The sequence below is a fragment of the Haemaphysalis longicornis genome, unplaced genomic scaffold, assembly GCF_048455015.1.
Source record: "Haemaphysalis longicornis isolate Haplotype H1 unplaced genomic scaffold, Haemaphysalis longicornis Haplotype H1 scaffold_6, whole genome shotgun sequence".
Lineage (NCBI taxonomy): Eukaryota > Metazoa > Arthropoda > Arachnida > Ixodida > Ixodidae > Haemaphysalis > Haemaphysalis longicornis.
Window position 1 is genome coordinate 65,585,546 of NW_027526407.1, and position 12,942 is coordinate 65,598,487.

Sequence of the window (12,942 nt, forward strand, 5' to 3'; positions counted from 1 at the left end):
GGCAGTTAACACCCTAGCGAACAAATATAAACCAGCCAGAACATATTTCAAGCGCACATAGCTACTCCAGAGACAATTGAAACCGAAACCAACACCCACCTTTGAGCGCGATTTGATGTTCCAGGCTGATCGACACCTGAATCCTCACTCGAGCGGAAATCCGATCTCTAAAGCCGCATTCCGACTCTTCACTGCCACTCTCATCGTTAAAATCCACAGTAGAAGGCGAAGATGTGCGAGACGAGATGAGGCGGATTTCTTATCGCGCTCGCGCGAGTATGACGCCATGTTTGTTTACATTCGAAACCACTGCCCGTCAGAATAAAATATCTGATGCGTTGCCGCCTGGCGATAAAAAAAGAAACTTCACAAAAGAGAAAACTATAGTTTTCAAACTATCTCCTGGATGTCGCTAGGTGTTCCACCGAGCGAAAATTTGCATTCTGCAGGCTCGTGAAACCATCGATCATATGTGATCGATGGCCTATGGAGCGGTCGCGAAAGAGTTAAGGCCTGGAATATGGCACACATGTTGTCAGTTTCTTTCTGCTTACCCAATTTTTGCAGCCTTCGGTAGCATGCAAGCGCGTACAACATCACTGGAATGTCGTTGCGGTAGTTGGCGTGGTGGCAGCAAATGGTGCATTCCCGCAAACTAAAGGTTTTCAGACTTTTGCTAAATAGTAACGGATTGCATGGGTTTTAAATTGCACAATGCAGCCACGAATGGAAACCAACAAATTCACTTCAGTCTCCCTTCATTGCTACTGTGCGAACAAATTGTGACAAACCACGGTGTTACAGGGTAGACAACTTGTGACGTTTGTCATGGGAGCAGTGAAAATTCGCACTATAAACAAAACATGCACGAATCCAACCACATCACAATCTACCAATTAATCTTTCTTGTTTATCATCACTCAAACGAATGCCACTTAATTAAGGGCGCACATGGGTCTTTGATAAAAAAAAAATTATTTTTACAGTTATGATGATAAAATAGCATTGCCACCTGCCCGGTTTTGGACCGGCCCGACCGGTTTTTTTAAACAGCGGGCCGGTTGCCGGTCTATGTCTAAAACCGGCCGTCATTCGCCGGTTTTTTTGGCCCGTGGGCCGTGATTATGTCCGTTTTGCCGTTTTATAAGCGTGAATTCAACAACCAAGATGATGAATATGTGTCGACAAGCTGCGCAAAGAAACGCGAACAGAGAAAATACCCGGGCGAGCGCGCTGCCTGAGATGGAGGGTGACCTAAGGGAGGAACAAAACAACGAAATGCTACCGCCGCGGTCAGCAATTGCGGTAACGTTTCAGTGAAATCACTTTCAGTACAAACGTTATGTTGATTTCTCTCTAAGAAAACACTACAATAAATGGCACTGCATGTCAGAAACATGGCGTCTTTTTTTAAACACAAAATAAACATTCTATATACCCCCCCCCCCCCTCCCCGAAGGGCCATTTTTTTTTTGTTTTTTTGTTTTTTTGTTTTCGGGGAAAGGTGGCAACCCTATGATAAAAAGTGGGGGACATATGGCACCTATACAGCTTTTCATTCTGATTGTGATATGATTTTTTGACAGCCTTCGTAAAAAAACTGCTGGGAGGGTGCAGCTGAAGAAGGTAGCAGTGAACTGTGCACAAATCAAGGAATGCATTAAGACTAACGTCATCATTCTATCTGGTCTGTAGCAGAAGTTATGACCATTTGAAGTTCGGGATTGGAAGGCAAAACCAGTTTTTCTGGTTCCCACCTTCCAGGCCCAAACTTCAAATGGTCGTAACTTATGCTACACACCAGATAGAATGATGATCTTAGTCTTTATTGCACTCCTTGATTTGTGCACAGTTCACTGGTACCTTCTTCAGCAGCATCCCTCCAGCAGTTCTTTTGCAAAGGCTGTCACAAACTCAAATATAAAAATCCGAATAAATTTGAGTGTGGCCATTTTACACAAAAACAAATTTTATATCTACAATCAGAATGAAAAACTATGCATGTACCCCAATTTTCATCATCGTAACTATAAAAATTAAGTTTTTTGGTTTAAGACCAGTGTGCCCCTTAAAAACAGAGGTACAGTCTTTGCTTTCTCTCTTTTTTCTGCATAAGACGCTGCCGCACGGTCTTATGTGCAGCTTTCAATTATGCTTTGTGTTTATATTTCGAGGTATCTGTGTTTGTTTGCGTCTACAAGAACGGACGCTGCAGAGTCCTTTGGGAAGCAGCCTGGCTTATGCCAACGTGATAAGAGCACAAGCTGGATTTTTTTTTGGAAGGGGGGGGGGTTCCCGATGCCATAGACGGTCGCCTATCAGCACAACGTACGGTTAGTGGAAACCCCTGGCATCGCCTATTTCGAGATGTTCGAAAAGGAAAAGGGTGTTTGGTTATCATGCTAGTGCAAATGCAATACACGAACTAAAACAGGCCTATTTTTGGTTATTTTCTCTGTTTTATACTTGTGTTACACGCGCATTTCGAAGGCATTTGAGTGAGATGTCATTTGACTCGAATGACACCTTTGAGCTGCTACAGGACGTTTTTCAAAGGCCTTTGGTTGAAAGGCCATTTGAGTCAAAGGAGCACTACCAACGACCTTTGAGGTTCTCAAAGGCCTTTTAAAGGCCAACTGCACTCAAATTTCACCCTGGCTAAATGCCTTCAAAATGTGTAGTAGGTACCATGAGAACTACTGCGACGCAACCAGTAGCTCTGTGCAATGCGTGGTTATTCAGTTTCAGGCACTCAAAATAACGCCCTTGCAGACGACAAAGCACCTGCCAGCGTTTCGCGCAAACAGCCATTTAGCGGAAGTGACATGCCAGCCGTCCAGGCCGATCGGCCTGCCTCGCAGTGGGAGAATTCAGGAAACTCGTATTTCGCGCCGCTACGCCTGGCTTTCATGGCTCCCAAGAGGCTTTGCTAACCGTACGCTTCTCTCCTTTTCGAGTGTCGTCGCGACATCATGCCTGCGCGGTGTGCTGCTGTCGGAGCGCACGAATAGTGTCGTGCCTGCGGGACAAGCGCTCGCTTTTCCGCGCGCTCACACTCTCCTCCTGGCTGGCCGAGCCGGCCGCGTTGGCTGGTTTGCACAGCTCACGCCGTCAGGCCAGGCCGTCTGGCCGCTTGCACCGACGGCTGATACGTCACTTCCGCCTGCCCGTAATGGCTGCGTTTTGCCCAGTTTCGTTTTCAAAATCGTCCATTTTTGCTGGTCGCTTGCGGCATAATTACGCCCATTTTAGGCGTCATACTTTGTACGTCGCAGTCTTTTTAGTCATACTATGCAGGAACAGTTATTTCGCGCGGTCGAAATTTTGAGTGCAGTTGGGCTTTAAACGCGAATGTCGTACTCTTGGGAGAAGTTTCTGCATTCCATAATTACAAAAACAATTACGAGTAAAAATTGAGATTTAAAGTTGTTGTGTTGAGGTTTAAAGCGGTTGTGTTATAAATGGTCTACAGTGTAGTTTAATTTCCCTGTGCTTGTGTCGTGTGGACCTTATGTGGCCTTGAAACTTTTGTCCCCAGGTCTATGGCGGTAGAGTAATGACTTTGACGTTGTGCCACCGGGAACAAAAGTTTCAAAGACACACTTTTAACTTTCAGTGTTTGTTTCTGTGCGGTCTGGTGGCTTGGCACTTGATTTGTATTCGTAAGCGAAGCATTGCGCTTCATATCATCATACGTCTAGCAGGAGGTTAGCTGCCAGGCAGCTGGGAAAGTAACATTGACTGTTCAAATTGCGCCCTGGAAACTTTTGCCCCAGTGTGCTTACGGGTGGGTCCATGTTAGTGGGCTATTACATTGCGTGATCCTCTGCTGCCAACTTTGAGATGTGTGCTAATAAAATGTTAATATCTTATAAGCGATACTTTGTTAAAAGTGGGCATAAATTTGCTGCCAATGCATTGTAGCGTGGACCGTGGAACACCGCGATTAAAGCAAAATTTCAACTAAAGCAATTCCATTATAGCGAGGGTTTTCTGTACCTGTATATCAGCTCGTATTTACAAACAATTACAACGTATCTCGAAAGTTGGTTTTGCAAACAAACCTTACACTTGGTATTTGTCGTCTATATGGCGCAAAGTACAGCTTATGTTCACTGCTAACCTGTTTATAGTTGGGGTACGCATTGGCGGGTTGCTACTACTTCTGCTACGTGTTCAGTAGTTCCGAAAATCCTTTGTGAGATGGGTACAAGGCAGGCACTTCTGGTACAATCCAGAATGTTCATTAAACACATTGATATGCCCCGCCTTTGAACCAATCTAAAAATCCCGGGCCATCTCCACTAATGTGAAATCTGGGGAGGGGCAAAGCATGCAGTGTGTAAGTGTATTCTCGGCGCGTTGGCGTTTTTGCCAATGGAGAGGAAACTGTTTGGGGGTAGAGCTATACAGCTTCGCTGTAAAAGTCTCTTGTCTTTAAAGCCTGAAGTGCTCCAGCGTGAGGCGTAAATGAGTGTCCCGGTGTTTATTTTTTAGTACCGTATTTTCCGGTCTATAAGTCACACCTTTGTATAAGTCAGTTTTTCCGAAAAAAAAAAAAACGTACATAAGTCGCACCGATGTATAAGACGCACTTATTAATTAGTTGATCGATGCGAGAATGATCTCGTCACTCCCCTTCCCCCTTGTCGCAGACGTGTGGCAGTGGGTGATGTCCTGGGAGGAGCTCTGCCCACCGTCCAGCATGGCCACCCTGCTGGAGAAGACCTTCTTCCCCCAGTGGCTTCAGGTGCTGGCCGGCTGGCTCCAGCACGCCCCCAACTACCAGGAGATCTCCAAGTGGTACACGGGCTGGAAGTCGCTCTTCTCCGACGCGCTCCTCCAGCAGCCCAGCGTGCGAGGTGAGTGGCATTGTGTGTCTCGCTGGAAGGTGAATTTGAATGACCCTGGCGTCACCGCAAATGGCATGAAAACTCAGGGGAAGGAGGCCAGAAGTGAACCGAAGCGTGCCAGCTGCGTGTAAGAGATAGTTAATGATTACTGAAATTAATTAAAACCCTGTAATGCCCAACGTATCACGTGATACGCCATCAAGAAGTTTGCGGGGTTAAATTGGTCGCAGTTAGCACAGTACCACGATAATTGGAGATCTGTGGGAGAGGCCTTTGCCCTGTGGTGGCCTTAAAGGCCAACTGCAGTCAAATTTTTCTTGGTCCAAATTTGGTCCAAATAAGCAGTCTGGTCTGTGCTCTTAAAATCACCATGGCAAAATCCTAGGCTTAGTAAGCACAGGGCGCAGTAGGTACCACCGTTCAAAGTGGCTCCGTGCAGACGACGTTTGCACCTGGCAAAGAGACGCTGAAACAAGTTCCGAGCGGCCTGTGACAAAGGTAGGGGAACCGGTCCCTGGAGCTCGCGCTTCTCCGGCGACTTGCACAGCGCCCCGCCGTACACGCGGATGCATTCGCTTGGGGTTTCTCTTCTACACCACCACGCTGTACCGCCGTCGCCATTACATGTTTGAAACTAACCCCATAGGTAACAATACCCACCCTTTTTTTTTTTTTTTCCTTCCAGTGCAATAAAAGAAATTAGAAGTCTGAGAACTGTTCACGTGCTTGCGAACGCTCTGGAGTTTGCGAAATTTTTTCTACTTAAAAATAATATTTTTACTAAAAAAAAAAAGTGCGACGCGCATTTTTTTTTATTTAATTTAATTTTTTTTAACCTTTGTGGTATCTTCTGTGCAGAGCAATTCAAGATGGCACTGGACATGATGAACCGGGCCGTTTCGGGGCTGTCGGTGGCGCCACCGGTGGTGGCAGCAGGTGCACAACCGGGTCTGCTGGGGTACAGACCGGCACCTGCACCTCCCCACATGCCCCAGGAGGCCATGGGCGGAAGGCCCGAGTACAGTGTGAGTACTCTGTAGAACTCTCTAGAACTCTAGTTGAGGTGGGGAACATGGGAAAGCACAGGGGGTGAACAGTAGCTGAAAAAAAGCTCGAGTCTTTGTCCGATGCTTTGGCTTTGCGCTCAATGTGGAACCTTTTCACCAAAGTCTTAGTGAGACCTAACAAAATCGCTGAGAGAGTTTATGAGCCAGGTTCATGTCTGATGTGGTATTCTTTTTGGCCCACAGCGCATTTGCCGTTCAAAGTGCATCAGATCTCCGAAAAGGATTGCACCAAACCCTTGAGTGGTTCTCCGATTAGTCTGCTCTTTAGCTGCCTTCTACTAGTTAAAGTTTTCCAGAAGTGCTTGTGTTACAGCTGGAGTGCTAATAGCCTTTTGTGAAACCCATCTGCTATGAGCCATTTATCTGTGCACAAGCTCGGTTTGCACTTTCAGAACACTGCCGACCCTCACTTTCCAAGGATGCGTGACAAATGTACCCTTACTGAACCAAAAGGCGTTAGCGTTCATTCAATTAAGAATTATGCACCAAGGTGTAGTCGTAAGTTAGAAGGTGTAGTCGGCTGTTTTTCTTTTAAGTACAGAGCACTTTGGGGGCTCGCTTTGTCGTAGCTCGCTCAGTGGACCCAAGTAGAGCCACACGGCGTTCCGTCGTCACTGCCTAACCCAGAGGCTCCGAAAGCCAAGCGGTTCATATAGTCATAAGCATTCAAAACTCGTGAACCGCTGGCGCTTGTCATACATCTCCCCGTTGTTTAGCGCAAAGAAAACTGTAAATACGGTTGAGGCAAAATATACGTAATTAACCGGCAGCGCTCGCACTCATTTAGTTAAGAACGCTCGTTGGGTTGTTTTTTATGATAGTAAGTGAACAAAAGTGGCAGTGCAACGACGGCACGTGTGGAAGGAAAAGCCAGCACAAAAAGAACAACTCCCGCTGGCGCAGTCTCAGGCAGGGGGCGCGCGAGCACTGCGAAGGCGGGAAATTTGAATTGCATTGCGTGGTAGCAGTGAGCGTGTAACGGCGCTACAGCCCAGTATGGCGAATCACTGCTCTGCACTTCCGACAGCTTTCACATTGAGTGGAACGGCTTTAATGTTTTCTTTGTTTGTTTGTTGTAGTTGCACTGCTAATCTCGCTTCTTTTGGTCCCGACAGCACATGCAGACCATACGAACTTCCACCACCCCAGCGAATGCGCAGATGACTTTCAAGGAGCTCATCGAGCAGAGGGTGAGTTTGTGGGAACCGACGAAATGCCATTAGTAATGCAATTATCATTCGTGGCCAAGTTCTCCCACTTTGCGGCGTATCTGGCGCAGCGTAAACTGTTACACCGAGTCACTTGTGTGCGAAGCCCTGGTGAAAGTGTGCAGAGTGGCGATTAGGATTGAGGGGATGGCATAATGCTTTGAGCCTTGATTTAGTAGTCTATATGCTTGATATGTGGGGGGATAAAGGCTTGCTCACCGGTACACACCTACAGTACCGGTACCGATACTCACCTACGGGGCAGAAACTTGAGGCTCAGTAAGAGGGTTCAACTTAAATTGAGGAAGACGCAGTGAGCAGTGGAACGGAAGATGATAGGTGTAACATTAAGGGACAAGAAGAGAGCCGAGTGGGTCAGGGAACAAACATGTGTTAAGGACATATTAATTGAAATTAATAGGATGTTAATAGAATAGAAATAGGGTAGCAGAGTGGATTCCTAGAGAAGGCAAACGTGGCAGGGGGCGGCAGAAAGTTAGATGGGCCGATGAGATCAAGAAGTTTGCGGGGATAAATGGGTCGCAGTCAGCACAGGACCGGGTTAATTGGAGATCCTTGGTAAAGGCCTTTGCCCGGCAGTGGGTATAGATAGGCTGATGATGATGAAAGGCTTGCTAGTTCTTTGTTCGATACTGAAGAAGGCTGGCGGCCAGTTTTCAAAATTTACATTACCGGCTGGCTAAATGTAGGTGCCCACACTGCCATTGCTTCATTTGGCCTGTTGAGGGCAAGGCACCCTTGTTTCCCTCAATTAAATTTTCTTTTTGCTTTTTAATGTAGTTTCTACCTGGTAGTGAGGCTGTCTTCCATTTGTGTTGCAAATTTAGTACTTAGTAATGCACCTTGGAATGCTGAAACTACTCGTATTTTTGTCACAGTAAGAGGGAAAATGTGACGTCTGAGAAAATAAATATTTAAAGGGGCCCTAAATAGGTTTCTGAAGGTCACCATTTCAATCGCGCAATCGCTAGAGTACCCCTTCACGACATTGTGTACCAAATATTACACCTCTGCGTAAAGCAGGGGCCGCACAAACATGCAACAAAGATGCTTTCTTTCTTCCTGGCTCACCTACCGCTTCCTTGCCACCACACTTGCGTGCTGTGACGTGCGACAGAGCGGTTGTGACGCACCCGTGTGACGCACGAAGCTCTCAACAGTACGGCTGCGCTATTAGTGGGCCCCGTTAAGTGCTGTAGCCAGTCAGCGTTCCGGCTCTGGGAGAAACGCGGTTGTGCGCAGCGCTCCTGCACCGGCGGCACGGCGTATTCGTCCTGCACGGGTGGCATGGACGAATGTTTATCGTCGCCATCCGTTACACGAGCGTAGCTGAGTTTGTAGTCGTTTACAAGGTATTAATAACGCTGAAAAACATGGAAAATCTCTGCGGGCACAAACGGCCGCTACACACGCGACCGCGGCAAGCATCTGCCTGCTCGGTCGGCAAGCAGCCCACTGTGCGGTGTACGCACAATAACGCATACACCGCAGCAGCTAAAACTTGTCACCGCCCGCCAGTGCGGGACTATTGCTGAAAATCAGTTTGCAAATACGCGAAAGGGGGTGATAGTGCAGTGAAAGATTGCGTGGGGGGTCGTCGTCGTCGCGGCCTCGCAAAGCAGTGTCTGGATAACTGCGGCGATGCTAAGCCTTTTCACCGACCTCGGTGGGACGAGTTCACCGCGAAACGCTAACGCTAGCGAGCCGCTAGCGAGCCGCTATAGTCGTCGGTGGCAGTCTTCAATTATTGTCGTTAGCGAGCATGTTGAGTTAGGAAGCCCCCTATCTTGCCTTCAAACGCTCGTTTGTGCTCGTTTCCGCCAACGCGAGCACGGCCGGCACGAGGAGCCGTTCGATGCGGCGGGCCGGCCTTCGACCGACCCCGCTGAGTGGTAGTAGGCGGAGCTTGGCCGTTGTCTGCTACAAGCGTGACGTACCGCCGAGCGGAGCCAATGGCTGCGCGCTTCTCGACGCAACCGTTTCTCTAGGTGTCACCGATCAGGTCTTGCGCCTGGTCGGTGGCGTCTCCGCTTCCACAGTGCTTTGGCCAGGCTTTGTTGCGGGCCTTGTTGCGGGCCTTGGTGCAGGCCCTTTTTAATGAACGATAGCTCGGCTAATACTGGACGCTTTTAAATCATTTTTGCGACAGGATGTTCTTTGGATTGTACTCCAATGATTGCGCACATAAAATCTCAACCTTTGGAACCCTGTTTAGGGCCCCTTTAAACGCAGTTTTCTAGTGCTGTAGTTAGAGCAATTGAAATTGGCTAGTCTCCTTTGCCTTTGCCAATTAGTGACACTAGCCAATTGAAATTGGCTAGTGTCACTAATAACTGCTCCAAACAGCTCTGTATTTTTTTCCCCGTAGAATTTCTATTGCAAGAGCAGTTTTTTGCTGCTCAGGACAAGAAAATAAGAGACCAATAATTGATGTACACCTGTTCAGGTTATCATTAGTGCAAATGCTCTTTGCATGACACCTTTCAGGCCCAGGAGAAGAACCTGCTGTTCGTTCCCATGGCGCACCGCTTCCAAGAGGGCAAGCAGGTCTACCGGCTCGGTCACGTGATGCTCTATCTCGACCGGAACGTCATCTTTGTCTTCAACGGGAAGACTTGGGTGCCCACATCTCTGCAGTCTTTGCTGGACATGGCTGGCTGATGTTTAATCCTGTTCTCCGGCTGCCGCACTCTGCAGGAGTTGTGTCGCTGCAGCCATGGAAAACGTCAGCAGTTCTGGATTGCGGTTGCCTGAACTCGCTTCCGTCACAAGTGGGTGCCACATGTGACGATATTGTGACGTACTCAGTTCCGAATTGCGGTTGCCTGAGCTTGCTTCCGTCACAAGAGGGTGCCGCATGTGACGAGATTGTGACGCACTCAGTTCCGGATTGCGGTTGCCTGCACTCGCTTCCGTCATGAACGGGCGCTGTTTGTGACAAGATTGTGACGTACTCGTGACAGGCCGGCGCCGTGTCCCCATTACTGCAAAATCTGTCTTTGCAACTGTATGAAGAGTTGTGGGTGACAGTTGCGTGCTCTTACTGCGTCCATCATGAGAGCAGGTGTTGCGTGTGACAACATTATGATGCACTCGTGACGAGTCAGTAGTACCACTGCTGCGAAAATTGTAACTGCAACTGCGTGAATGCATTGCTTGTGACAACATTGTGACACGAATGAAATAAGACTACTGCAAATTCTAAGACGGATGAGCAGGTCTGTTGTTATTGACCATGTTCTATTGCATCTTGCCATGTGAGTCCCACTTGTGACAGGGTTGTGACATGCTGTGCTGTAGCAATGCAGGGTAAAAATTTGTGGATGGTGACAACTGTCAATGCATTGCACAGTGCAATCACTTTGCTGATCCAGTACTTAGGTTGTCATCACAGGCATTGCTTGTTTTGTGGCGAGACTGTGACGAACTTGTGACCAGGTGACTAAGAGGGCTCTGATGGCTCAGGCAACTGAGACCTTAGTTTGGTTCTGTAGGTTAAACAGTTTTCTGTCTTGCACACAGACATTGCTTGTGACAAAAATGTGACGTGCATTTTGTAGTGGGAGTGCGAGGCCGGAACTCTCACGTCATAGTGCACTTTTGACAGTTGCATCACTACTGAATCGGCCTGTGCAACGTCTCGTCACAAGCAATGCTTGTGAAATGCGTGACAGGTGTTCAACTTGCACCTAACAACACTCTTCAGCTCTGCATCCACTTCTGACCATTGATGGCGTCAGTTTTTATCGTGTCACGCCACCCATGCTGCTTGTGACGGATCTTGCTTGCATGGTTGCGGCGATAAAAAAAATGAACTTTTTCAGTAATGATTGCTTGAGCTTGACATATCTGTTACGTTGCTAAGCCAGTGTCGAGAAAGGCCTTTTAAGAAGCGGAATCAGTGTTTTTATGAGAATGAGAAATGGCTACGTAAATTTAGTTTGTGCAAAATCCACAAAATAAGACTGTGGACGCAAGAAACTTTTACGTCGTGGAGTAAGCCTGCCTGGATCAGTAGACGTACAATTCATGGAGGGACGTGATATTGCGTAAGGAAACAATTCCTAGTTCTCGGAGGCGGGATGAATGAATAACACTTGTACAAAATGCAGCTGTCATAACTGCGCTGTAAATCATTAAAGTTTCATACTTCTTATCAGCTGCACGTCTTGGCACTATGACACGATGGTATTGCGACATCAGTTCTTCTGTGTTTACACCGCCGACGGCTTGGTGCGCATGTTTCTGCTGGCACACGAATGCGTCCTGAGCATTTGTTGCCGCATTCCCTGTAAATAAATTTCCTCATTTTTTCTCTCGTGCACTTTTTACCTTGTCTCTGATTAAATTTCGTAGCGTACATACCCTGTGGAAGCAGTGTGGGACCCAAACCGGTACAAATGCATATTTTCAGCTACGCTGTTGGCGAGATTGTTCCCGATCGCAGCGTCTATTGTTGAAAACCCTTTCCATAATTTGCATATACCTACTTGGGAGTGGATTGGCCAGTAATAACAGCGGAGATTTTAAGTTAACGGCTGCGCTTTAAGGGGGACTCACCTGATTACAGTCCTGTGGGACTTATAATTCATGGCCGTCTGGCTTCAAAAGCATCGTACACCAGTACGAAAAGTTTGAAATACATGAAAATGTTCCTAATGGTCTAATTTTCTTTTCAAAATACGTCACTTATTCCATAAAATAAACAAACATTTTAGTTTATCTACCTGTTACTAGATGGCGCTAGTTCTCTAGAAAGCGAGAGTTTTATGTCTTTATTTCAGTACAGAAGGGACATATCTCTAAAATAAGCAAGCTAGGCCGTTCTGAACATTGAGGTGTATTTGTAATACTTTTTTCATTTGTGCCTGATGGTTCTTAAACCCACGAGTTGTGGAGTCGCAAAAGTACCACAGGAATGTTAACAGGCGAGTCCTAGCGTGACTAAATAAAGGCTTTTAAGAGTATCGGCACTCTTTTCTCTTTGTTATGTGGCACCAGGATTTTCATTGGTCGGTAAGCATCACGTGATATTTGTTTGCGTATGGTCGCAGCCATTTTGTTTCTGGGCGCCTCTCCTCTCTCTCTCTCTCTCTCTGCTGCGCAGACGCTAGAGCAGCCGCCGGCGGTTTCGTTGGGAGATGGCAACACTGCAAGCCAGAAACAAAATGGCCCCCAGACGCTCCCGGGTGGACGAAGTGGCAGTACTCTTGGGCGTAGCTTATTTAGCGACACTAGTGAGTCCCCCTTAATAACTCGATGTGCAGACCAAATAAGTGTAAACGTTGATGCCGTCAACATCCATGATAGTCGTGGATGATTGTGGCTTGAATCGAGATTGCTGACTCCCCGGATTCTCACATTAGTACGTGAATCAATAAACCAATCCCTACATGCCCATTCGAGGGGTTGGCTGATGCTGGTACCACCATGTGATTCTGCAATGAAATGGTGAGCTTTGCTGCACCACATGATCTGTGTTTGCCGTACAGTCGAGCCTCGCAATAACGAAGTAGTATTGGGACAGTAATTTAGTTTGTTATAACCGATATTCGTTGTAACAGTAGAGTTAAAAATTAGCTCAAACCAATGGGCAGTCTGGTTCCTGCAAAAATCCTTCATACAGAAGCGCAATATTTTAAAGGAGCACTGACACCAATTTTCGGCGTTAATATTATTGAAGAGTTCGCTTCCTTCACTCAACAGAATACCCTGGCTGAAATATGAGCGGCCTGCGACGTGAAGAACATACTTCAATTGGATCTCATTTATCGCGCCGACGGAGCAGCACAC

The 12,942-nt window shown here is 47.2% G+C and overlaps 1 protein-coding gene across 3 annotated transcripts in view; it reads left to right on the forward strand.

Moving 5' to 3' along the window:
* The window catches only part of Sip1 (septin interacting protein 1), a 34,249-nt gene extending 24,324 nt beyond the window's left edge, over positions 1 to 9,925 (forward strand). For 2 of the 3 annotated variants that reach the window (XM_077674648.1, XM_077674647.1), the window contains exons 13-16: positions 4,656 to 4,862; positions 5,712 to 5,878; positions 7,036 to 7,110; positions 9,637 to 9,924. In XM_077674648.1, the coding sequence (XP_077530774.1) occupies positions 4,656 to 4,862; positions 5,712 to 5,878; positions 7,036 to 7,110; positions 9,637 to 9,810 (623 nt within the window). In that variant the 3' untranslated portion in view covers positions 9,811 to 9,924. Of the gene's footprint in view, positions 1 to 4,655; positions 4,863 to 5,711; positions 5,879 to 7,035; positions 7,111 to 9,636 lie in introns of all 3 variants that reach the window. The other variant, XM_077674649.1, reaches the window with a different exon arrangement.
* The last annotated feature ends 3,017 nt before the right edge of the window (positions 9,926 to 12,942 follow it).